A 27,452-nucleotide genomic window follows, 5' to 3' on the forward strand; every position below is an offset into this window, starting at 1 on the left:
ATATATATAAAACAGCATATAGAACCTGATTTGTGTCCCTAAATGTCCTTCAGTATAGGTCCATCCATTGGACCCACCAAGAGTCCCAATCTGTAAGACACTGTCTCCCAGCAGCCATCAGTTGCCAAAAGTTCCTTAGGTTGGGTTGAGAGCCTTATTTCCCCATGTTTGTGCTGGGATTTTGTCTGCTTTGAGCTTGCATGAGGCTTTACATGCTGTCACTATTGCTGAGTGCACAAGAGTAACTGATCAGCTGTCTGGAAAATGGTTTCCTTGTGGTAATCCACCTCCTTCACCTCTTCTGAAATGATCCCTGAGTCTTAGGAGGCAGAGGTTTGAAATGGGTATTCCCCTAATCAGGCATAAGTACTCTGCAGCCTACAAAGAGGAAAATTTGTAATATTTTTGCATCACTTCTAAGCTTACCATGTTTCCATTTGTCAGTTCCAAGAAATTCATCTTCTTAGGAGACAGTCAATTTCTCCATAAAATCTGACTTTGATGATTATCATTTTTCCTTTTTAAAGTTCTGTATTCATATTTAAAATTTTCATATTTAATACAACATTGTTTTCAATCTCTTCTCAAATTGTATTAGTCTTCTGGCAATTTCCTCAAGTATTTGTTTCTTATTGGTTACTTCAAAGCATTTGCTTAATTTTTACATCAGATCAAATGTGTATCAATGTTCTGACCCCATTTTCTGACCAGTGTTTTCTAGCCTCTGGGTCATTCATTGTTATAGTGTGTATATGACTTTTGGTATCTTCTAAGGAAATGTGATTGCCTATGAATCATAACTTTTACAATTATGCAGACTTGTAAGTAATTCTTATTTTGAATATCATGCATTTAAAGCACCTGGATTGGCATAAATCACCAAAAATTAACAATGTCAGTATGATATATTCATATTCAATCTAAAAATAAGGCAGACTGCACCCTGATATAGCTGCTTTCTGTCAGTACATTCTGTTCATTAGATTTTTGTTAAATTAGAAAGTTGTGTTATTTACTAATTTAGTAAGAGGTAGGAATACACATTTTTCTACTGCCATATTCCCTGCTAATTTAGGTATAAGAAAGCATGTGGGGTAATGCAGTACAGCAGAAATCTAGGCTCTGACTACTGCTGGAATATACTTAAGCTGACATATATTAGACTGTAAATATCAAAAGAACACTTAAAATTCAACAGCCTAGTCCCTGAACCTACCCTAGTGATAACTGAAGTGCTGTGGGTGGCCTACATCTTCTGAGGCAGCACTCACAGTGTCTTCCTCTGTTAGAAAACTGAGTAGCAGTTTAGTGTTGATAAAACTCAAATCTGTTCTTGCAGTTAATTACACTGAACCTTCTACTCTGAGGTTCTAACAGAGATGAAATCTGTTCTGCAAAATGTAACCTTGGGACTAAGAAAAATTGCCATCTTAAACTTAAAAATTTTAAATAAATGTGTTGGATTTGCCTCCTTCAGAATCTTGAAGTATTCAGTATTAAGCTTCATGAAATGGTATGTCAAACTTCAGAGTGTGGTAGTGCTTCAGACCAGATCTGGAAGGAAGCCTTTTTTTTTTTTTTTTCAAATAATTTGTTCTTCTTTTATGTGTATGAGTGTTTTGCCTGCATGTTTGTAAGTGTACCAGTGTCATGCAATGTCCTTGGAGGTCGGAAGAGGGCATCAGTCCCCTGGAATTGGAGTTATAGAAGGTTGTTGTTCACCACGTGGGTGCTAAGAAATGAATCCAGGCCCTCTGGAAGAGCAGCTAGTGCTTTTTAACTACCGAGCCATCCCTCTAGTCTCCCCCAAAGGAACTCATGTTTACACCATGAGAGCTAAAATAAAGGCAAGGTGTTGCTTTATTTGACTTCAGCTGGGAATGTGTGTCAGGATTTCTTTACTGCTTTCCTTCATGTCTGTAAATGACCCTGAAAATCCCTCAAGTGCTGATTTTCCTCTTGCAAATACATTGTAGTAAGTAATGATCAGCTGTATCTGATTACTGTGCCAAAATTAAATATACTAGTATAGTAGAGTGTTAGCATAGACTTTGAGGAAAGTAGCTATCTTTTCCCATTGCTGGAAAACTTAAATTTAAAAATCTCTTAAATATTGGAGAGATGACTCAACAGTTAAAAGCACTTCTCTTGTAGAGGGCCTGGGTTTGGTTCCAGCACACACTTAATGGCCACAGTTATCTGTTCTTCCAGTTCCCAGGGGATCTGATAGCTTCTGGCCTTGCAGGTACCAGGCACCATGTGTACATATGTGCATGCAGGCAAACACTCATACACATAAAAATAAATAAACCTTTAGTCAGGCCTGGTTTCAATTGTCTTTAATCCCAGTCTTGGGGAGGCAGAGGCAGGTGGATCTAGGTGGATCTAGGCCTGGTCCCAAAAAAACAAAACAATTGGGTGTGGTGGTACATGCCTTTAATCCCAGCACTAGGGAGACAGAGGCAGGCAGATCTCTGTGAGATCAAAGTCATCCTGGTCTACATAGCAAGTTCAAGGCCAACTGGTGCTACAGGGAGACACTGTCTGAAAAAGACAAAAAAATTAATTATTAGTGAACAGTAAAATGGTTCAGACAGTTCCCTAAAGGTTAAACTTTGATACCTTCTAATCAAGCAGTTGCGTTCCCATGTAGATGATCTCCAAAGAATAGAAAACAGGTTCATGTAAAGACAGGCACTTCCTTGAAAAAAAGCATAGCAGTTCTGCCCCTTCTGCCTCCAGTTAAACAAATTACCACCTGACCCAGCAATTTTACTTTTGTATGCCCAAAAGAATTGAAAGCAGGAATTCAGATATTTGTAAAGCCTTGTTCATAGCACCTTTATTCAAAATAGCCAAAAGGCAGAAAGAACCAAAATGATCACTGAAGACTAAATAGCTAAGTGAAATATGCAGATTTGAGCTGTGACATAGATGAACCTGGAAGACATTATCTTCCAAGGGATAAATAATTGTGTGATTCTGCCTGCATGAGTACACAAATTGATAAAAACAGAAAGTAGAACAGTTACCACAGGGCAGGAGAAAGGAGAATGGGAGTTACTCCTTAATGGTACGGAAGTCTTGAGTTTGAGTTGAAAAGGTTCTAGAGGTAGAGTGGAAAGACTTGTATGGCAGCGAATGTACCAGTGCCACTGACTGCAGTTAGAAATGGATAAGAAGTTTATTCTGCATTATGTATAATTTCAGTCGAAAACACTTGTACCATAGCAACAATACTTCCAAACAATACAGCCAAAACATGGAAACCACTCAAATAGCTGTCAAACAAAGAAAATAGAATATACCCATAAAATAAAATTATTTAAACACAAAAGGAAGTTGAAATACTGATGTTGCTACAGCATGAATGAAACTTGAAAACATGATGCTAAGTAAAAGCCAGGCATAAAAGGCCTCATATTATTGGCTACTATTTATATGACATTTCCAGAACAGCCAAATCTGTAGTGGTTGCCAGGGACTGTAGAGGATCCTTTAGGCAGTTAACTGTCTGCTAATGGATGCAGGGTTTCTTTGGGGGATGGTCAGAATGTACTAAAATTAGACAATGGTGATTGGTGTTCCTCTGAACATGTGAAAAGCCACAGAATTATATACTGTAATGGGATGAATTTGAATGACATATAAATTGTCTGAAAAACGTTTCTGTTGTGGTCTGAGAATAGAATAGGGAGGGAAAGTGAAGGCAGGTTGAGTGTAGAGCCCACACACCGGGACCTGTGGGAAGCTACAAAGGAGCCAAGAAAAGTGCTGCATTGACTTTCGTGTGCTTTCTGAGTGGAATCAAGATGTGTCACCAATCTGGTACTTTCAAGCATAGTAGGGATTTTTTAATTTAAATATGAGTACACTGTTTATTATCATTTCCACCCTTCCTTTCCCCTTCCAACTAACTCCTCCCCGTGTCCTACTCCTTCCCCCTTTTGAATTCATGACCTCTTGTGTGTGTGTGTGTGTGTGTGTGTGTGTGTGTGTGTGTGTAGTCTCCTACTGAGTTCAGTTGGTATTACCTATGTGTACATGGGTTACAATTAGGGCATCGTTTTAATTAGCATGATTGACTCAATTATTATCCACATATTGAACTAATGCACTACTACCTTCCCTGGATTCTTTTTAGTCACAAGGTCTTTCTGATGATTAGCCTCCATCATGAAGCTGTTTGGAGCCCCCTGGTGTAGCTTCCTGAATGTTTATTTTTGGAAATGCCTAGGGTTTTTTGAAACTTTGCTAGGAATACAGGGATTGAGGTCCCCAAAATTGTCTTTATTCCAGTTTCTTAAAAGATTATAAAATATTGTAAAGAGTAAGCATTTTAAAACTCTTGATTTTGTCACTACAGGTGGTCTGTATTTACATTTAGACCCAAGATCTACTTGGGCTCTGCCTCCTGATTGCTGGGATTAAAGGTGTGTGCTACCATACCCTGCCTGAGTTCCCATTTTTAGCATTTATAATCCTTGGGTTTTCTGAAAATTTAGCAGTAAATTTATTCTTTCTCTGGATCACCTATTGGGGTAGAAAGGTTCTCAGTAACAATTGTGTTTCATAAGACTCAAGTATTATTAATGCAGTAATTTCACCACTAATCTATCTTGGTTGCTTGCAAAATATACAAAAATATTCAAGTATATCCTGTTTAAAGAAGCTTATTTTCAACTTTTGCTGTATTAAAGTAATGGAGTGCAGAAAGCCTGACTCCTGTCACACCTTCTGAGATAGCCCAGTAGACCCTTCCGTGCCTCTCTGCTGACCATCTCAGTGCTGATTTTTGTTGATTATGAGGAAAGAGAAATTTTTAATATCAGCATGACATTTTAGTACAGCCAAAAGTTTTAGGGTTATTCTCATACGAACAATGTGGTTGTTTACTTGTTTCTTTTTTAAGTTGACGATCAGAGTGAGCGCCTAACAGAATTTATTTTACTCATTTAGAACTTAGTTAACTATGCCCGATTCCACCTCTCCAAGTTAGAATTCACCTATGACTTTATTAGATAGCAGAGCCTTTTGCAAGAATACAAGATGCTAAGATATTCCAGCTTATAAATCGAAGCTGATACTGGAGATGAATTAAGACCATTTTGTTTCTTTACAAGAGATACATAGATGATACCATTGTCTAGCAAATTCATTAATCCAGATCCAGAGAAATAGTTAAATTTTCATGGGCTGTTCCATTTTGTTTAGTGTAACATGAGTAGCCTGGGAGGGTTCGTGGTACTTATGAGTGATTGATTGGTTTCTCACCTTACATCAGTCTTGTGTTTTTAAGTAATAATTTGTTAGAATTAGCTAATTTTTCTTCCCTGAGTAGAGTCAAATTGGTGCTTATGTGTTACTTTCCTGGGTCCTCTGCTGATTGTATTCTCTGAGCAAGGCAACTGCACCGTGATTCCCGACACTAGCTGTGCTTGAAGAATGTAAGAATGTAGTGTTGTGCCCAGTTCACGAGACCCCAAAGACCACCAAGGAGCCGACCGATGCAAACACACAAGGGTTTTTTAGTGTTACAGGCTTAAGCTTGGGCCCACTCTGTCACCGACCCAGCAGATCTCAGATGTGAGACCCCTTGCTTTGGGAGACAGGGGTTTTTATAGGATTATTTCAGCAAGTTCAGCAAGTAGGGGGGGTAGGGGGTCTCCAGCCTGGCAAGCATCTGATTGGTTGCAGCCCAGTGCCAAACCATAAACTGCTGCCTTCAAGAAATCGGAGGAAATATCTGGACTTTTATACTTTCCTGTCCCTGGTTAATTGAGCATTGGTGGGGGAGTTGTTCTCTATCTGTTCCAAGTACACTTTTTTTGTGGTTTTTCCTGGAACAGGGTTCAGGGCTGGGTTAGTCCCATGGAGGTTTTATCCACCCCTCTGACTAGTACCTTGGGGCCCCAATTATGGGCACTCCCTCATCTCATGTTCTTCATCACCCAGACTCTGGAGGGACTGATAGTGGGTATTGGTTGCTCCCACGTTATATTAATAAGATCTCCTCCCTGGGTGGTCCATATGTGTCCCGTTGTTTCACAGCCCCAGCGAGCACAGTAAGTAGTGATATCCTTTTCACACCTGTTTCTCTGGGACTTGTATTGTGGAGTTCCAGGCCCTCCTATCACATTTTGGAGGACCCAAGTCAGATTTATAGATTGATGTGGGCTTCCCGGAGCAGGAGCAGCTATCATGGGGAACAGAGTATATACAGTCAACAGTTTGAAAATTGGATGAGCTTTAGCTTGAGCGGATTGTTGGGGTCCTTTGAAACTCTCCATCCTGAAGCTGGGGGTGCGCAGTCCTCTATGGCGAATGGGTCAGCTGGCCGTACATGTGTGGGGTGGATCCACGATGCTACACCATCCACTTTGAGGGCTGTGGGGGTGGTCAGTAGGATGACATAGGGCCCCTTCCACCATGGCTCTAATGATCCTTGTCAGTGCCTCTTAATATAGACCCAGTCACCAGGTCGGTATCGATGATGTTCTGGAGGAGGTCCTGTCTCATAAAGAGCATGTAGTATAGGCCATACATGTTTATGGGACCATTGGATTTCCCTGAGGTTGTCCAACAGGTTCCGATCTTTAAATTCAATAATCTTCTCTGCCTGGAGGTTAGGAATAATGGGAGGGGGCACTCCAAACATAATCTCAGAGGGGGTTAATCCTATCTGGTAAGGGGAGTTACATACTCGGTAGAGTGCGAACGGAAGGAGAGTCACCCAGTCACCACCAGTCTCTAAGGTCTGTTTAGTTAAGGTCTCTTTCAGAGTTCTATTCATTCTCTCTACCTGTCCTGAACTCTGGGGTCTATAAGCACAATGTAGTTTCAAATCAATCCCCAGAACTGTGGCCAGACTGACTTACCTTGGACACAAAAGCCGGTCCATTACCTGACCCTATCATCTGTGGAAAGCCGTACCTGGGGAGGATGTCTTCCAACAGTTTTTTTGCCACCATTTGAGCCATTTCATGTTTAGTAGGGAAGGCTTCAGTCCATCCTGAAAAAGTATCTACAAAGACTAGCAAATAACGACATCTGTACCTGACAGGTTTTACCTCAGTGAAATCCGTTTCCCAATAGTCTCCAGGTTTTCTCCCTCGAAGTCTGATTCCTGAGTTTCTAATATTTGGCACCTCATTAGTGAGTTGGCAAGCTTTACAACCATTGACAATGTCTTTAATCTTTAAATTAGCCTCCTTGATTTTTACTTTGGCACGTCGAATTAAGTCCTGCATCCTATTGATGCCCATGTGGGAAAAACAGTGTATTTTTGCCAACATTTGTTTTCCTAATTTTTCCAGGAGGATCAGCTTCCCTTCTGCTGACTTCCACCATCCTTCCAGGCCTTGGGTCCTCGGCAGTCCCTTTATCCATTTCAGATCCTCCCTGGTGTGTTTGGGCTTTTCAGGGAGGTTTGGGTCACCTGGGTCAATTAGTGTGGTGACCAAGATTGGGTTAATTTGGAGGGCAGCTTGTTTAGCCTCCTGATCCGCTCGATTGTTTCCTTGGGAAATCCGATCGTCCCCTTTTTGATGACCTGGGCAGTGGATAATTGCTAATTTCTTTGGCAGCCAGAGAGCCTTCAGCAGTGTTAGGATTTCTTCTTTATTTTTGACAGTCTTTCTCTCTGCTGTTAATAAGCCCCGTTCCTGATATATTGCCCCATGAACATGTGTGGTAGCAAAGGCATATCAGCTCTCCGTATACACATTAAGCTTTTTATCCTTTCCCAATACCAGTGCCTTAGTTAGGGCAATAAGTTCAGCCTTTTGGGCTGAAGTGCCAATGGGCAGAGGCTCTGCCTAAATGATGCCGGTTAATGATACTACAGCTGCCCTTGCATACCTCTTGCCATCCTGGACAAAGATGTTCCCGTCAGTGAACCAGGTTACTTCAGCATCAGATAACGGGGTATCTCTCAAATCTGATTGATACCGTGGACATAGGCCAGGATTCCGGCACAGTCATGCAGGGGGGCATCCAAGTTTGGGTCCAGCAAGAGTGTGGCTGGATTCAGGGCAGCTGGTATCTGGAAGGTGATTCTAGCAGGATTAAGAAGTAATGCCTGATAATGAGTTATACGGGCGTTACTTAGCCATCTTTCCAGGGGCTGCTTTAAAACTCCTTCAATTGCATGTATGGTCACGTTCTGGCCCAAAGTAAGTCAGTTTGTCAGCATCTTTTACCAGTAGTCCTTCTTTGAGTATATAGCCCAAGTATTGGACCTGTTGTTTGTATAGTTGGGCCTTTTTAGCAGAGGCCCGATAGCCCAGGCTTCCCAACATCTGCAACAGGCGTTCTGTGCCGTCCATGCAAGCCTCTTGGCTGCCTGCCGCCACAAGCAGGTCATCCACATACTGCAGGAGACTCCTTTCCCTGACACTGTCTGTCTCAGACGCCTCCGCCGGTCCTCTGGATCCACAGTGGCAGCCAGCAGGATCCTTGCCAGGTCCTTCTTCTGCCTCCTTTCTGCCTTTATCTGTTTTTCCTCTGCACTATCCCTATTATTGTACTTTCTTGGCCACGGTTATTAAATCCCTTAAGCTCTTTTCACCCATTCTCTCTAGTTTTTGGAGCTTTTTCTTTATATCCAGAGCCGACTGGTTAACAAAAGCCATGGCCACTGCCGCTATATTATCTTTGGCCTCCGGGTCTAATGGAGTGTACGTGCGGAAGGCATCCATTATTCGCTTCAAGAATGCAGCTGGGCTTTCATTTAGTTCCTGATTAATATCGTATACCTTTGCCAAATTAGTTGGCCTACAAGCAGCCGCTTTGAGACCTGCCAACAGAGCCTGGCAGTAAACCAGAAGCCTCCCCTTACTTTCTGCAGTATTATAGTCCCAATCAGGTTGGGTCAGTGGATAGGCAGCATCAGTCAGTGTCGGGTCAGTAGTAGGGACACCAGTATTGCTAGGAATTAATTTCCTGGCTTCTGTTTGGATACGTTCCCTTTCCTCTGTGGTAAAGAGGACCTGTAATAATCAATGACAATCATCCCAAGTGGGTCAGTGTGTGAATAAGACAGTTTCTAATAAATTAATTAGATCCTTAGGATTTTCAGGAAAGGGAGCATTCTGGGTTCTCCAGTTGTAAATAAAGGTCACTAGTGGCAAATGGCCAATAGTGATGGGGGCTGGTTGCCAGCCTCATCTGCGGGGCCGGCGACTCTGAGGAGTAGAACAGTAGAGTCTGGACCCTCCGGTGTTGCTGCCCTTCTACTCCAATTCCCCTGAGCCGGTCCCCCCTGTGCCTGTGAAGAATCTGGTACCAGGGGTTGTGGTTCCTGAGGGGTACCTCCTGTGGAGGAGGTGGATAAGGAGGGGGAGGAAAAACTAGATCATCTCTGTGCTGCCGTGTAAGACAGGGTACAGTGATGGTATTGATGGTTTGGTTTCAGGCCTAGGTGCTTTCTGGGTCATTCTGCAGCTGTCAGCACCTCAGTTTTCTATAAAGGAAGAAAAGACTTGACCCAAGGAGGGGGGTTATTAACTAAATCTCCCCAGACCACTATGTATGATATTTGATCCAAGTGTCCCACACGTGCTTGAAGAATAATTTTCTCAACTGCGTTAATGACAGTGGGATCAAGGTCCCTTCCAAGGACCATCCCATGTTGAAAGGGGGCCATTCAGGCCTGCAGAAAGTAGTTAGTTTATCCTTCCTGACAACAACAGAGAGGTTATGGGCTCTAGTCTTAACCTCTCTGAAATGTGCAAGAACCAGGTCCAGGGGTGTAGAAGGAGTGTGTCCCATTGTGTCCGTCTCAGTCACAGAGAAATAGACAACCAAGGACAAGACAGAGAGCCAGAAAGACATGCAGAAGGCCAAGTAGCAAATTCCCCCGCTCATACAGAAGAAAAACTGAAAGTAGGACAGCAGTGAACTGTCACACCACAGGAGCAAACCCGCCTTGTCCTTTCACATAAATCAACAGAGTCCAGGGCCCTCCATCCCCTCTGCCGGGGTCTGGAATGTCTTCCAGACCTCTGTGGTCACGGTCATCCAGCGCGTCCGCTCCAACCACTCCTGACCACACTGCTCACAAGTTTGCCTTGAGGCTCAGAACAAAAGCTAGGACAGACACAGACAAGCACAACTAGAAACAAACAGACACTTACCGGCCGGCCAGGAACCCTCCGGTTCGGGGGTCCTGGGGGGGGGGGTCCTTGGGGATCCCGGACGAGCCCCCAATATGTTATGCCCAGTTCGCGAGACTCCAAAGACCACCAAGGAGCCAACCGATGCAAACACACAAGGGTTTTTTTAATTGTTACAAGCTTAAGCTTGGGCCCACTCTGTCAGTGACCCAGCAGATCTCAGATGTGAGACCTCTTGCTTTGGGAGACAGAGGTTTTTATAGGTTTAGTTCAGCAAGTTCAGCAAGTAGCGGGGTAGGGGGTCTCCAGCCTGGCAAGCATCTGATTGGTTGCAGCCCAGTGTCAAATCATAAACAGCTGGCTTCAGGAAATCTGAAAAGACATCTAGACTTTTAGTACTTTCCTGTCCCTGGTTAATTGGCCATTGGCAGGGGAGTTGTTCGCTATCTGTTCCAAGTATACTTTTTTTTTTTTTTGTGGTTTGTCCTAGAACAGGGCTCAGGGCTGGGTCAGTCCCATGGAGGTTTTATCCAAGATGGAGTCACTCAGGTCTCTCAGTAGGTGCTGAACAGATTCTAATCTGCTAGAGGAAAATGTCCAGGAGTTTGAACTCAGGAACAGATCTTGTTATTGACAGTTGTGGGGAGGAATGGGAGGTGGAAGGAGTGATTCCCTACAGTCCTAGCTCCAATAAGAAAGAGAAGTTTATAATTTACACTTAGAAAATGAAAAAAAAAATTAGAAAGCGGGGAAAATAAAATCACCAGAACAATAGCAGGGGAGGGAATACTTTTCGGGTATCTGTTTCTTGAACATTTTTCAGAGTTAATAAGAAGCAGTTATGTCTGATTACAAAATTAAATCAGACAAATATTCTACCACTGAACAACCAGCTCCAAAAGCCTTCATTTTTACAAAAAAAAAAAAAAGAAAGGAAGAAAGAAAAAGAAAACCACTAATAACAAAGGCCCATTGCCGTGGTACCTGCAAAACTCTGTAGAACACAGAGTTTGTCCAATTTGATAAACCAGAGAAGAAAGACTTGCCAAATTCCATTATGTAGTTAAAATCATCATTGGCCTTTATACTTTCCAGGGCTGTATGACGCTTTCTACCAAAGGCCAGTAGTTTGAACAGAAGAGGTAAACTCAAATAGAAAACTGAAACCCTCCTCACTTTCACCCTCTTAGTGTCCTGTACCATCAGGCAGTGGATCTCAGACTTAAATGCATCAGAATCACTCAGAGGATTTGTGCAAACATTGCTGGACTCCAGTTCCAGAGTTTCTGATGCTGGATACCTATAATTTATGTGTTAAATGAGTTCTCACGTGATGCTATTGCTGCCACACTTTAAAAGCAATCATAGAGAAAGGTGATTCTTGATTCCCCCCTTTCATTCATGTGTTTTGTAAATATGAATGTTACACAACATCATTTCACATACTGTTTTATCTTAGGTATTGTGGCTTTTTTTTTTTTTACCAACTGTTGCTTTATTTATTAAAAAATTAATTGGCACATAATCGTACATCCTCATTGAGTACATGTGATAATTTGATACGTGTATATAATGCATAATCATTGTATACTTAACATTTATTTATTTTCTTTATTTCTTTTTTAAAATTTATTTACTAACCACATTAGTAGAAGCATTTCATTACAACAGCATTGACATAGTCAATAACAGTTTCCAGAGCAAAGCTGCATCTCTTTCAAAATTGGCTGTAATTTTTAGATTCACGGTGTTGGATTAATACAGTTATGCATTATTGTACTCAGTATAAACCCTATAAGACATAAAATTGAATGAGGTTTTAACCAGTGAGGAAGAACCCAATAGAGGGATGCTTTTGGAAGCCCTTGTTAAGAAACTCCAATGGACTCTCATATGAACATTTGAAAATTGCCCTGTTCTGACTTTTTTCTAGTTCCCTGTCTAGAACTTGTAATGCTAATTACTCTTGCCTTTACTTGTCCTTCACATCTCCCATTCATGATTCAAGGACTTTCTTCTCCCCTTAGAGATAAGAGTTATGCAATTTGGGAGTCTTTTAGACCCACTGAAGGGGTACTCCACTTGCCTCACCCTGCATTCCTGTTCAGCATGGAAGAAGCCAGAGCAGTCTGCATCCCTGTTTCCTATTGGCAATTTGGGTAACCCCTTCAGAGGATGGCGTGATAAGTAGAGGAGGTAGGACTTGGCTACACAGTTAGGGTAAAAAGACCCCAAAGAAATGTAGCCAGTTTCTTGGCTAAAAGTCAAAATGTCCTTGGGCCTCTTAGCAATGTACTCTGTTCCAAAGGCCAAAAATGTCAAAAGAATTTGGGAGCTTGTATCTAATCCTTAAAAGATTTTAGAATTACCTCTTCAGACGGGGGAATGTTGGAGGGGAGGGAGTGGGCATGGATTTGATCAAAACACCTTATATGCATGTATGAAATTCTCAATAAAGTTTTTGTAAAAATAAAAAAACCCAAAAGCAGTTCATTTCATGATATATGCCAGTTGTAATGGCATTAAAGAGCTGGACATAGGATACTATGTACAGTAGCAAATTATAGCAGGGCATGATGTTAACTAGAAGCAGCAAGTCTCCAGCTTGAGTACCATTAGAACCACCTATAGGTCATGTTCGAAAGTGCTAAGGCATACCCAGTGTTCTGGTTTAGTAGTTATGGGTGAGGCCTAAGAACTGCATTTGCAACAAGTGTCTAGGAGTGCTCATGCTATTAGCTCCAGAACATTTCATAAGATTTCAAGAATAAAAATTGCCATATATACACTGACAACACAGTGGACAGTAAAAGGGATGACAGAGTATATGGGCTCCAGTTGAGGGGGGGCTATGGGAGGGTACCATTTGGCATGTGTGTGTATAGATGAATAAGATTGTTTGGGATGTTCTGTATGAAATATAAAAAAATCAATAAATAAAAAAAGAATTATTTTAGAAAGAAGCATAAAAATTTGCTTCATGTTAATTAGCAAATATGAAAAACATTACCATTGAAATCTACCTAATGAATCTATATCCATGCTCAGGTGCCAAGGATCCCAGAAGGTAACTGACTGTGACTAGAAATCAGATATATAGAGATTAGAGATGCATGTGAAAACATCTACGTGTTATTTGCATTAAAAATGTGTTTTTCTGTAGCATCTTATGTAAAACCCACCACGAAGGTCTTCTCTCTAATGACCTAATCTAAACCCAATTGTTCCCCAAAGGCTAACTCCACAAATAACATAAGATGGGGAGTTAAGACTTCAGCATATGAAAATATTACTTTGCCTATGTCAGGGCTTTGTTTTACAGTTGAAACTATGTCTTCTGATGTATTATTTACTGAGTCATCATCAGTGACCTCTCCAGCAGTAACTATAGGAGCACAGGAGATACATAGTATTTGTTTTTATTCCCTTTCAGAATATTGTTTAAAGTCCATGGTACTATCCTCCCCTTGTCAGTGCACCTGACACTGTATGTGATTCCTTGCTTTTCTGTAGTTTAGATTCCTTACCTTAAGCATCAGTTTGCATTAGGTCACTGTAGGTATTGATCACATGTAAATCTCTAGGTTTTGTGACATGACTTATCTCCAGCTACACCTCTAGCAGTGACATATCATGCACTGCTCTTGGGCAACTTTATCTGTAGACATCTCACACTTTAATTTCAATGGAGGTAGCTGTAAAAATATCTAATATACCAATTTTTTTCTTCACTGAGAATTTTCACCACTATTGCCCAGTCTAAATTGCTATTCCCTATGTCTTCTTGACACACACTCACACTCTGTCATTTAAACTACATAAAATCTTTAGGAATGTGGATAGTACAGCCCAACCCTCACCTTTTAGGCAAAAGTCTAAGCACTTGGTTGCTTCAGGGTTCCACAGAAACTGAGTTAGAACTTGTATTTCCTGACTCCTTGTCCAGATCTCATTCTGTTCATTTCAAATTACCATGGCTTTATGGGTTAAATTTAATTTGAAGAGGGTCTAGATAGATGGTTGGTGGTTAAGGGCACTGACTGCTCTTGCAGAGGACCTGGATTTGATCCCCAGCACCCACATGGCTGTTAACAACTGTCCAAAACTCCAGTTCCAGGGGATCTGACACCCTCTTCTGACCTCTGTGAGCATTGCATGGCACAGGTGTACTTACATGCATGTAGGCAATACACTCATACACATAAAATAATAATAAAATATATTCTTAAAAAGTTTAAAAAAAGATTAATTTGAAGAGCTTTTCAATGTTTCACAGGACTTACCTATCTCTAAGACATTTTTAAGGATTTGTTCACTGCCATTTTTATGTTTACTGTTTTCCCACAATTGGTATAACTTGCCTTAACTTCTATGATCTAAGATTGTACATTAGATTTTTTAAAATTAATCTATTTTAAACTTCATTCTGAAAATTCTATTTTATTCTTCCTTTTGTATAATTTTGTGCTTTTTTTATATCCTGGAAATCAAATATGCATTAAATCTGTTTCCTGATGATTTAGCAACTAGCTTATTAAATAGCATTTAAGGGGCTCAGTGGTAAAAGTGCACTTGCTGAGTAGGCCTGGTAACCTTAGTTCATTCGTGGGAGCCCACGAAAAGGTGGAAGGAAGGACTTAACTCCATATATATGCTGTGACCCTTGCCCCACACGCGCCTCGTCATATGCACACAATAATAATATAAAACAGTATGTCCTTTAATGGAACCTATGTAACTTGGACTGTATTGATTTTATGCAACAGAATAGCACTGTAATATAACATATCAGGAGTACTTTTCTTCACCTTCCTGTCTGGTGCGCTTCCATTTCTGTATTTGCGTGTTGTGTTGGGATTCTTGTTTGTGATTTTTTCCATTTTCTTTCCCAGAATAGCATTCAAGTAAGTGAAGAATTTCATACTTCTAGTCATGCCTCGCTCTTGAGTGGTTCTTGTATTCGTGTTTTAGATTTTTATGCTTTGTTCTGCCTTGCTTCCAGTCTCTGTACCAGTTTCCTAAAGCTTGGCTTCAGTTTGTTCAAATAGTCTTTTATTTCTTACTATTGCCTCTAGTTGTTGTATGGTTTTGTCTGACCCGATTGCTACCAGAACCCAGACTTTTGGTATAGTCTAGTGTTTTCCTCCTTCATTTGCTACCATTGGAATCAGAAAAGTCTAATTGCTAGGGGCCTCTGTTATTGATGTACAGATGCCTACATCAGCTAGAGAGGGAAGAAGATGTGTGGATTGCATGCATCAGACAAGATAAATAATTGGACACAGTATTATTATTAAAGTATTTTTCTCCATAGGAGATGGACTAGCAAGTAATAGCTTAATTTTTCTGCTGAAGTATAAACTTGAATCTGTAGCAGTGATGGGCTTTAATACAGCTGTGTTTTGTCACCTTTTGATCATCTTTTCCCTCCTCTTTTTTTTTTTAAGATTACTTTTGTGTTTTTGAGACAATTTTACTGTGTTGCCTAGGTAATACTGCAAATCATAATCCTCCTGCCTCTGCCTCCCAAGTGCTGGGAATGAGAGCAGGCATCACACACCATGCTCAGCACTGTGGTGTTTTTGTGTGTATCAGCTCTTTCTGTTTCACATTGTTTCTGATGTGAGCTGTGTGTCAGCATATAGGGTGAACATAACAATTTCAACATACAACTTTAGAGTATACACTTGTGGAAAGCAGTAGGATTTCATTAGAAAATGGCTGGTGGTAATTGTTTAGGAGCAATGTCAGCAATTTCTTCTTTTCTTTGTCACATTGTGCCATTAGTCATATATTTGACTCTCTGGAGGAGCATTAAAAAACTGATGGCCCTGGTGCCTCCTTGCACCCCTCAGTCCCCCAGATTGTGATACTAAGTGTGCAGTCAGGCTTGAACCAAGACTGCTTGAGAGTAGAGAAGCTAGTGGCTGGAGAGTTAAGAGCAGTTAAGAGCACTGGCTGCTCTTACAGAGGACCTGGGTTTAGTTCCCAGCACTCACATGGCAGCTAGCTGTCAGTAATATTAGTTCCAGAGGATACAACGCCTGGTCTCTGCAGATATTGCACGCAGAGGGCACTTACAGATATGCAGGCAAACTACTTATGCACATAAAATAAAAATAAGTAAAAATTTCTTTTAAAGAGTGGAGAGCCACACATGAAAATCAGTGCTTACTCCTTGAGAAAAGTAGAGAAAGACCAAATTATATTTGAACAGCATGAATTACTCCATGTCCACAGACATACTTCATAGAGAGACACTGTCTTTTTTAAAAAATACTATTTTTATGTGTATATTTTGTATTACTTTTATGTGTGCCTGTGTCATGCAGTACCTGTGGAGGTCATAAGAGAGCGTCAGACTCCCTGAAACTGGAATTACTGAAGGTTTTTAGCCACCATGTAGTTGCTGGGATTCAAACCCAAATGCTCTGCAAGAGTAGACAGTGCTTTTAACCACTGAGCCATCTCTACCTACAGCCCCTAAGACACTGTCTTTTAAAAAAAGAAAAAGAAAGAGAACAAAAAAGGACGATGGAGGTAGGTAGCAACATTGCAGAGGGCATGCCAAAAAGAATTGGAAATTTTATAATGCTCTGTGCCTAGGCAGTGTCTACTTAATTATGAATCCTTTAATATACCCTGGTGTCTTCATGTTAGGTTCTAAAGATAGTTTTGCAATTAGTTTTATGTTAATGATACTACTTGATGTCGTATTGGTTATTTTAATAGCTATATTGTATGTTCTTTACAGATTTTATGTTCAAATTTAATAGAGTTCCGACACCAGTATCTATAAGTGAATCATAAATCAAAAAATAGCACATAGCACTTACTTTTATTTTGTGGTATATTTAGTGTCTTTATTTTGTAAATGCTTTTAGTAGTTTTTCTTTGAAGTACAAATAAGCTTTTCTATTATGATTTAGAAATTAGCTAGCTGCAATAAGAGATTGGAAGTGGGCTGGGTGTGGTGGCACAGGCCTTTAATACCAGGCGGAGGCAGGCAGATCCCTGTGAGTTCCAGGCCCACTAGGCTATAGGGAGACTGTCTTAAAAAGACCAAAAACAAAAAACAAAAGAGAGAGATTGATTGGTAGCAAAGAAGCTGTTTATATTGAAATGAGTGATTAAAACTGTACGTGACCTTATTAAGTGTTTTGTATTATTTGCTTTCAGATGTAAATTTGTTTGACCTCTAGAATGTCAGTTACCATATTTATTATTATGTATAAGTTTAGTCCTGACTTTTTCTTATGTGATTTAATGAATACAGGTTGGAACTTAGAGAGCCACTATTTCTAGGAAACCTGACTTTTATTAAAGAGATCATGTGATTTTAAAAATATTTTTCAGTATATATTGATAAAAGAGGGGGAAAGCATTAATCCTGAATTTCTGCCTAGAAAAAAAAAATCTATCCATTTTTCTTAAATTTAGAAACCAGTCTTAACTTTCCAGTTTGAACATTCTGAACTGATTGTGCTTGTGGAGTTAATATGATTTACTATGAATTAATATGAATTGCATTTTTTTTTATCTGGTTTGAGGCCTAGTTTTATATTCACAGAAAAGGACCTGGAGCAAACTGTCAGTGGGAAAAAGAAAAGCTTTTCTTAACTTCTTTGGGAAATTCCTTTTCTCTAAATTGGTCATTTGTGGGCTGGAGAGAAGGCTCAGTGGTTAAGGAGCACTGTCTGCTCTGGCAGAGGACCTGGGTTTGATTCCCAGCACCCACATGGTGGCTAACAGTCATCCCCAACTCCAGTTCCAGGGGATCTGACACCCTCTTCTGACCTTTGGGTGCATTGCAAGCAATACATTCATAAACATAAAATAAAAAATTAAAATATTTAAACTTGTCATTTGTAATATCGGTTGTAAAGTTGTCCACAGACACCTTTGCCCTAGATATTTTAAGCTAAAATTCTTACTGTTCATGATGCATTTCTATAAAGCAAGAAGAGACAAATGAGTGGAATCTTGGCCCCTATGGGAATATGGTCCAGACTGATTTCAATTATGAGAATATGAAGATTTCAGCCGACATAAGTAGTCTTTCATAGATGTCAGTCTATAGAAAAAAGTTGTATGCTGCTAGTAATTAGACGTAAAATGATCAGTTTTAGTGTCGGAGAATATAGTTCATTAGTAGACATCTTGCCTAAATGTGCAAGGCCCTGAGTTCAGTTCCTAGCACTGCAAAAGGAAAAAGGAAGAAAGATAGAAAAAAAGCGAGGGAAGGAAAGAAGCAAGGAGTTGTGTGTAATGCACTATTATGACCCTGTGTGTGTGTGTGTGTGTGTTTGTGTGTGTGTGTGAGAGAGAGAGAGATTTTTTTTTTCTTTTAAAATTTTTTAAATGCCATAGGTGGGAAAAGGCTGTTGACACTAGCTAAAAGGGAAAGGAAGGAAATTTCATAGCAAAATTCTGGAAGCATCACATCCAGAGATGCCACCAGATACTATACTTTCTGGTCCACCAAGTTCTGTTATTGGTGCCCTAGCTGTAGAGCCCAACTCTGCATCTAAACACTTGTCCACATTAACCAGCACTCAGGAAGTCAGAGGCAGGTGCATCTATTCTAGTTTGAGGTCAACCTGGTCTATATAGTAAGTTTCAGGCTAGCCAGGGCTACATAGGGAGACCCTGTCTCAAAAAAAACAAAAATGGGGCTGCAGAGATGTCTCATTGGTTAAGTGCACTTGCTGTTCTTACAGATGACCTAGGTTCAGTTCCCACCACCCACATAGCCACATGGCAGCTAACAATGGTCTGTAACTCCATTTCCAGCACCCACCAGGCAATGCACATGGTGCATGTATACTCATATACATAAAGTAGAAATTAATCAATCTTTCTAAATTTTTTAAAAGGTGTGCATTGACACAGTGTACAAAGAAATGAAAAAATGAGCTTATTTATAGTTTTGACCAAAGTTGAGGAGAAATTCTCATTCTGTCACCTTGCTTGCAGCAGTGACACAGTTTATAGCAAAGAAAAGCAATGAAATAAGCATATGTAGATCATCTTTGTCCGGTATGATGGGTGCCTCTGGCATTGGGGCTCTTGCATTGGATTTCCTGGAAGAATCCTAATTCTTAGGGGCTTCATGATATGTCTAAGAAAATGAGAATATTAAAATTGCAGAGAGAATTCTTTTTGGAGCTATGGGTAAAACAGTAGCTGAACAGAAATTTTGTTGTACCCCCCACCCTTTTTTGCAAAGGGTACAAAATTAAAATTAAATCCTAAAATCTTTCAGGCCTGATCTATATTTCAATACCACATCAGTCACTGCTGCTATGGAGGTAGTGCCATCTTACATCCTTTTTCTTTATTTTGCGTGTAAGAAGTGGTAAGAAGTCCTCTAAAATTATAACCCAAATGAAAAACAAAAGAATGCCATTTTTTTCTTTTTCCTGTCAGTGATCTGTGGGGCACTATTTGAGCTCAGGGTTGCTAGGTACCTGCTGTTTGCATCCTCCTCTATTGTGTGGCAGGTTTCTACTTCACGATCGCATCAAAATCATGGAAGAACTTCATAGTCTTAGAGCTTAGAGTTGTGGGCATGTGTTCTCTGTTTATATGTGAGATTTTTATACTTTGCCTGGTTCTCTTTGCATCGATGCTTACTCCTAGTTACCACAGCCTTTTAGCAATGTAAATAAATAGTCCTTTAGTGCTTGGTGCTTGATGTTCCATAAAGTCCATAAAGTTGTTTTCGTCTATTTCTTTCCACCCAGACACTTGTAAAGCTTTACCCTTCTCCTCAGTCCAGTACTTCCTGGCTCCATTCTCCAAACTGAAAGTGACCCGGAAATGATTCACTATTTCTAGCCCAGGTTTTGTTTCCTAGGAAACCAGATGTCCGGATGTCAGTGAGCTCCTAAGAGCTTGAAAAGATGTAGTTTAACTGGTTCAAGCTGCGTGACGGAGAAACTTGAAGAACTGCCAAATAAATGGGCTTTATGGTTAGAAAAGACTGGACCTAAATGATTGCTACTCTTACCCATTTTGGCTTTAGGGAAAAATTACCCTTGAGACAAAAGGGAATGAGAACTATTTTGATGTGTTTCTTTTTTTTTTAGATAATTTGTGGCTTAACCAAAAGTGTATTAGAAGACCATTTCACTAAATAAATGCTAAGGCAAATTCATTTAGTCTCATAGGCGATATCTAATATAGTATTACACATACGCAATTTCAGTTTGGCATTTAGTACATTAGAAATACAATAAAATTTCAAGTTTTTTAGATTTTTACATTGTTAGTATTTTGGGTGTGTATGTTTTGTATATCTGTGTGTGTGCACATGCACGTGTGTCTGTGCAGGTGCATTGAGGACAGAGGACATTGCCGTCATCTCTCACTTCCTTATTCCCTTGAGACAAGGTCTTTGTCTGAACCTGGAGCTCACCATTTCTTGGCTAAGCTGGCTGGCTAGCCAGCAAACCACACCGGTCTTCCTGTTGTGTGCCCTCACACTCTCACCCTCCGCCCCCAGCTGGGGTTAGAGGTGAGCATGGTCAGACCAAGCTTTTTCTTCGTGGGTGCTGGGGCTCTGAACTCAGGTCCTTGTGCTGGCACAGCAAGCACTCTTAACCACTGAGCTGTCTTCCAAGCCCCATTGGCTATGTCAGTTAGAACAAAGTGGCACTGTCATCTCGTTACCATCAGTAGAATGTTTCCAGCATTTATAGCATTTAGTACGTTGTCAGACTCAGCTTATGGATTTTTTTGAGATCAACATGCTTGATAAAGTTCTTCAAGAAGCTTATTGGGGCTGGAGAGATGGCTCAGCACTTAAGAGCACTGGCTGCTTTTGCAGAGGACCTGGCTTCAGTTTCCAGCACCCACATGGTGTCTAACAATCATCTGTAACTCCATTTCCAAGGGATCAGACTTCCTCTTCTGGCCTGTGATGTGCTTAGATGCAGGCAGAACACTTATACACATAAAATAAAAATTAACAAGAAAAAAATTTTTTCTAAAGTAAACAAAAATTTTAGAATGCTTATCAATTGGACTGATTTAACAGATGATTTTGTGTGTGTGTGTCTTTTTGAGACAGGGTCTCCCTATAGCCCAAGCTGTCCTGGAACTCACTACATAGACTAGGCTGGCCTTGAGCTCACAGAGATCCGCCTGCCTCTGCCTCCCAAGTGCAGGGACTACAGGCGTGCGCCACCACGCCCGGCTAACAGATGATATCTTTATATATTCACAGGGGTCAGGAGAGTGCTGGTATTGTGACCAGCGATGGGAACTCTGTGCCCACATTCAAAGTTCATAAGGTAAGCATGAACGTTAAAAAATGTTGATGGTGTTAGAGATAACAGTTGGCAGCTGGTCTTTATATATTGAGGCAGGTCTGAATCAATTTGCATTTAGATAAATTGCATGTGGATAAATCCATGTCCAAATTTCCACTCTCATATTTGTCAAATTAGTTATGTATTTCTTTGCCAGTAAGGCAGGCTCATTCAAGCCAGGAGGTCATCTACTTAGATTATGTTAAGGTCTTGATTTTTCTACATGCCAATTTTAGTTTATATTTGACGTTTTATTGCTTCGTACATCTATTCTTACATGTGGTAATTAAAAATGCACTTTTACTTTACCTTCTCAAGGGAATGGGTCTTGTAAACCATGTTTTTACTGAAGACAATTTGAAGAAATTATATGTTTCAAATCTTGGAATTGGACATACGAGGTATGCCACTACAGGAAAGTGCGAATTAGAAAATTGCCAGCCGTTTGTTGTTGAAACGCTTCATGGGAAAATAGCTGTGGCACATAATGGCGAACTGGTAAATGCAGCTCGATTAAGGAAAAAGGTAAGTTTTTAAGTGCTTGTTTCTTAATTGTAATAGCTAATGAAATGCTGAAGATCTTGACAAGGCATTTTCTGATTATTGCTATTACCTAAGTACAGTGAGCAATTGCATCAGAATTGCCTGCAGTGCTTGCTCTAATTGTAGATTCTTGTTCTCCCCGTGTGATTTGAAGCAGTGAAGTGATGCTTTAGCATTTCAGTTTGGAATGTTGATTTATGGTTGTTATCAGTTACACATAGAAATTACTGTCACTACCCTTACAACTTCCTATGTTCAAGGTTTGTGTAAGAGGAAAAGCCTAGCCTCTTTTATCTATGTTCAAACTCAACATAGCTTATTTCTGTGATTAAATCGAGTTTTCTTAATTCTACTGGTTTTTGAGAAGTTACCAACTAGGTGTCCTGTAGTTCAGTTTTTCCTTTAGGTTAGCTCTCATAGGTTAAGAACTCTTTATTGTATCACTGTCCCTCACCACAAACCTAGGCCTCCGGCACTAAGGATGTCCTGACTATAAATTGAGTTCCTGCATCTCCTTGATTTCAGTCATTTGGTAAAGCAGTGGCTCATGTTTAGGCTTATTTAAAAGACATGAGGGAGACATACCAGTCAGGGGGAGAGATGGTTAACATAGGGTTTGTGGGAAGAGGAGGCATGGGGGCTTTAATGTCTTCTAAACACCCTGTCTAGGAACCTCCAGGTATGTGCACACTTTCTGTTTAGCATTTTTAGCACTGACATGTCACATATGATAAGCAGTTACAGAAGTTGAATGGTAGTGAATTGGTGGTTTAACATATCTGGAACCCAGGCTTCAATGCTTCCTGTGTTTTCAACACTTTCTGTTTTCAGTTGTACCTTCAGGGGTTTCCTAGTGCTTTGCCATGTCTTCTTCATGGGCATTAGCATTATACCAACTATAATACACATTTCTCTCTGCAAATGAGAAATTAAATGGTTCATTTTAAAAGTTTAGACACTCAGAAAACTCTAAATATGAAATGAATTATTAGAAGTTTACTACTTAGAAATAGTCACCAAGAATTCAGTTCTAGACTATCTCATTGTTTCTAGACATAACCCCTTATCCAGATGCTAGACTTAACTCTGTACATGTAGCTGTGTATTGAAAATGCTTTTTAGTGTTCACTTAAAATATTCTGTACATGCCTATGGTATGCACCTGTCGTGGTCAGTCTTATTCAGAACATCATGATCATCATAGAGTACAATGTTTATTATATCTTCTGCATTTGCTATTTAGTACAGTTGAACCTTGTCTTCTGTCAATGTCAGTGAGTCTAGTTCTCCATTTATGCCACTAGCAAACTCTGAGGTCACCAGAGGAGTGTGCTAGTCCTACAGGAATGTGTCCTGTTTGCCAAGAGTATCAAGGATAGGAAAGGCCTGCAGTCAAGGCCTTTTGCAGGTCTGCATGTTCTCAGACTTCAGTTTTGCTTATTTCCCCTTGCTTACCAGCGGAGGCTTCCCATTGCTCCCAGCAGTAGTCCCCTACCATTAGTATACACATACCTTGAGTGGGATGCAGGGGTTTTGTAACTGAGTTTCTGTAGAGTGCTGTTGGATGAGAGATGGAGCGTCTTCTCCTCAAATGATGAAACTTTCTTCTCCTGTGTAGCTTCTGCGGCATGGCATTGGTCTTTCCACAAGCTCTGACAGTGAGATGATTACCCAGTTGCTGGCATATACTCCTCCTCAGGAACAAGATGACACTCCAGATTGGGTAGCAAGGTAATTATTTGTACAACTGGACTGTACTTCAGCTCTGGTAATGAAAGTTTTACCTTGCATATATTTGTAACAGAAGTCATTTCATTCAGTTATTTAATTCCAGGATTAAAAACTTAATGAAGGAGGCACCCACAGCATACTCTCTGCTTATAATGCACAGGGATGTTATTTATGCAGTACGGGATCCTTATGGAAATCGTCCTCTATGCATTGGTCGCCTTATTCCAGTTTCTGATATACGTGACAAAGGTAATGAGCTTCAGAGGGAATTTGGTTTTCCTAATGCTTTTCAAAGTCATTGTCTTTGTATTGGCAAGTCTTAAAGTTCCCCCGCCCCCTTTTTTCTCTGATGAACCCTGAAACATTGGGTATAAGAACCTTATTGATGATAAGAGACGGGTGGGACTAGAGAGATGGCTTAACAGTTAAGAGCATTGGCTGCTCTTGGCAGAGGATCCTGTTCAGTTCCTAACATCCATGTGGCAGCTTACAACCATCATCTGTAACTCCAGTTCCTATTTCTTCCTGTCTGAATTACCAGTTCCTATCCATTTCTAACCTTTTTATTTCTGTAGTGATTTTTCTTTTTGATTTATCAACTATCTTCTTCAAACCATGATATAATAATGGGAAGTATCTTGGATTATATGTTTTGTCTTTGACTTAAGTTATGTAGAATCACCTGCTTTTATAGTAACTTGGGGCTGGAGAGATGGCTCGGCGGTTAAGAACACTAGTTGTTCTTGCAGAAGACCCGGGTTTGAATCCCAGCACCCACATGGCAGCTAACAACTGTCTGTAACTCCAGTCCCAGGGGATCCAGCAGCCTCTTCTGACCTCCGCAGGTGTTGCATGGCATGGGTGCACTTACCTATATGCAGGCAAATACATGCATACATGTAAAATTTAAAAAGTAAAAAATAAAATAAAAAATTAAAAAAAAATTCCTGATAACTTTTTATTCATTTGATGTTTAGCTATTCTGGTGAAATAGCCTCTTTTTTAGATTTTCATGTGTGCAGGTCAGAGGACAAGTCGAGGAATCTGCTCTCCTTCTACCATATGGTTTTCAGGGACTGAGCTCAGGTCATTAGACCTGGTGGAAAGCATATTTATTGGGTGACACATCTCACTGGCCTGCATAGCCTCTTTTTTAAAAAAAATTCCTTGAATCTATTTATTAAATTGATTGTCTTGTGGTTTACAGAGAAAAAAACTTCAGAAACTGAAGGATGGGTGGTATCATCAGAATCGTGTAGCTTTTTATCTATTGGTGCAAGGTAAGTTGTATCTAATTAACTATTTTATTTATTAGTTTTTTGATATGATATTGATGAGAATTTTTCTGCCAGATTTGATAACACATGCCTATAATCATAATACTCAAAAGTCTGAGGCAGGAAGATCATAAGTTTAAGGCCAATTTATTTTGCGCTGTATACTGACACTGTCTCAACAACAGAAAAGGCGAGGGAGGGAGAAAGAACAGAAAACTTCTTAGGCATGGTGGCACACATCTAACTGTCTGGTATTGCCAAGTGAGGAAGCCAATAGTGGAGACTCAGGGAACCTTGAGCCCAGGAGTTTGGTATCAGCTTGGGCACCCTGTGTGCAAATATGAGAGAGATAAAGAAATGAGAACAGAAGGATTGTAATTTTTAAAAGGCAGGGTTTTTGTTTTGTTTTTTAGACATTTTATTTTTCTATGATAGCTTCCTTTCTAATGAAGGGAAATATTATAAATGCTTTTGTTATATTGTATGTAGCAGTTGTCCCTATATTACCTCCGATTCTGAAAGTGTCATTTGTCTTTCAAAATACCATAAGATTTACTTGATTTTTTTTTTAACTTAGTGTTTGTGCTTTTCAGGTCTCACTCTGTAGCCCATGCTGCCCTGGCACCTGTGGCAGTCTCTTGGGTGCTGGGATTGCACATAATATCCAGCTCAAGAGATTTTATTTATTATTTAATTACATTTATTTGTGTATGAGGGAGGTGTGCCATGGTGTCTGTGTGTAGGTTAGAGGACAGCTTGGAGGAGTTGGTTCTCTCCTTTGACCAGGTAGGCCCTGGGGATCCAACTGAGGTTGTTAGGCTTGGCTACAAGTGCCTGCTGCTCAAGCATGAGGACCCCAGCACCCCTGTAAAAGCCGGTTGCACTGGTGCACATCTATAATCCCAGTACTTGGAGGTAGATGAGGAATATTTTTTTATCTGCTTTTTTACATTTATTTTTTATTTTGTGTTATTGGGGCTCATGTGCTATGACTCAGATGTGGAGGTCAGAGGACAACTTGTCAAGAGTCAAGTTTTTTTCCTTCTACCATGTGTGTTCCAGGAATCAAACTCAAGTCTTGGAAGCAAGGGCCATTACCTGCTGAGCCATATCACTAGCACCTTAAGCCATGTTATAAAATATTGAAGTGGGACTGGAGAGATGGCTCAGTGCTTAAGAGCACTGACTGCTTTTGAAGATGACCCCAGGATTTTTCCCCAGCACCCACACAATGGCTAACAACCATCAATAATGCCAGTCTAGGGGATCTAATACTTTTCTGGGCCCTGCCAGCCCTTCTTGCACATGGTGTACTTACATACAGGCAAAACACTGATTAAAAAAGTTTTGTTGTTTCATTTTGAGACAATGTCTCCCTGTATCTTTAGCAGGACTGGAATTCACTAGGTAGACCAGGCTGGCCTTGAACTCACAGCAATCCCCCTGCCTCTGCCTCCAGAGTGTGGTCCTTTTTTTTTTTTTAAGTTTTATGTGTGTGAGTATTCTGGCCACATGTGTATGTAAGTGTGCCTGTGTTGTGGAAAGCCTGCAGAGGCCAGGAAAGGTTGGATTTCTTGGAACTGAGTTATAGATAGTTGTTGGCTGCCATATGGGTGCTGGGAACTGAACCCAAGTCCACAAGAGCAGCCAGTGTTCTTAACCACTGAGCCATCTTTAGCTCCCCCCGCCTTTTTTTTTTTCTTTGCAAAAGAAGCGCAGTAACTTTATTCTGAGCAAAGCAATAGTACAAATTACAGAGTGATACATTGTCAAGATGGACAGCAAGCCACACTTGAAGAAATATTCAAGGACTCCTTTATTTCTCAAAAGGTTAATAAGACATAAGTCCCTTGTTTGTAAAATTCTAAAGTTAAGAACAGAGTTAGAGGGATTATTGTTGGAGGGCCTCCCCCCTTCTCTCTCTCTTCTTTTTTTGGGGGGAGGGTCATTTTGAAACAAGGTCTCACTGTAGCCCCAGCTGTCCCGGAACTTGCTATGTAGACCAGGCTGGTCTGGAACTCACAGCGATCCACCTGCCTCTGCCTCCCAGGTGCTGAGACTACAGGCGTGTGCCACCATGCCCAGCTTCTCTCTTTGTTCTTTTTAAAACCATCTCTAAATTTTATATGAAATGATTCCATTTTTCTCTAAATGAAAAGAGACTCTGTACTTTATAATTGATGCTATCATCGGCTTTAAGGATTATCTTATTAAATCTCTTTTTTCTGGTTTTTGTAAAAATAGTATATATTGCTGGGCATGATGGCGCATGCCTTTAATCCCAGCACTTGGGAGGCAGAGGCAGGTGGATCTCTGTGAGTTCAAGGCCATCCTGGTCTACATAGTGAGTTCTAGGACAGCTGGGGTCAAAAAGACACCTGACATCTTTGGGTGATCCTAGAACCCACCCGAGGAAACCTGAATTGTTTTATTTCTGGTCTACTGTCTCAAAAAGGCATGAGTAAGTCCCC

At 40.4% G+C, this 27,452-nt stretch overlaps 1 protein-coding gene across 1 annotated transcript in view; it reads left to right on the forward strand.

Moving 5' to 3' along the window:
* Ppat (phosphoribosyl pyrophosphate amidotransferase) overlaps positions 1–27,452 on the forward strand; it is a 44,069-nt gene that overhangs the window by 9,499 nt on the left and 7,118 nt on the right. The window contains exons 2-6 of the mRNA XM_008833297.3: positions 21,346–21,412; positions 21,749–21,955; positions 23,592–23,704; positions 23,808–23,953; positions 24,912–24,984. Coding sequence (XP_008831519.1) covers positions 21,346–21,412; positions 21,749–21,955; positions 23,592–23,704; positions 23,808–23,953; positions 24,912–24,984 — 606 coding nt within the window. The remainder of the gene's footprint in view (positions 1–21,345; positions 21,413–21,748; positions 21,956–23,591; positions 23,705–23,807; positions 23,954–24,911; positions 24,985–27,452) is intronic.

The sequence above is a fragment of the Nannospalax galili genome, unplaced genomic scaffold, assembly GCF_000622305.1.
Source record: "Nannospalax galili isolate Female #2095 unplaced genomic scaffold, S.galili_v1.0 scaffold433, whole genome shotgun sequence".
Classification (NCBI taxonomy): domain Eukaryota; kingdom Metazoa; phylum Chordata; class Mammalia; order Rodentia; family Spalacidae; genus Nannospalax; species Nannospalax galili.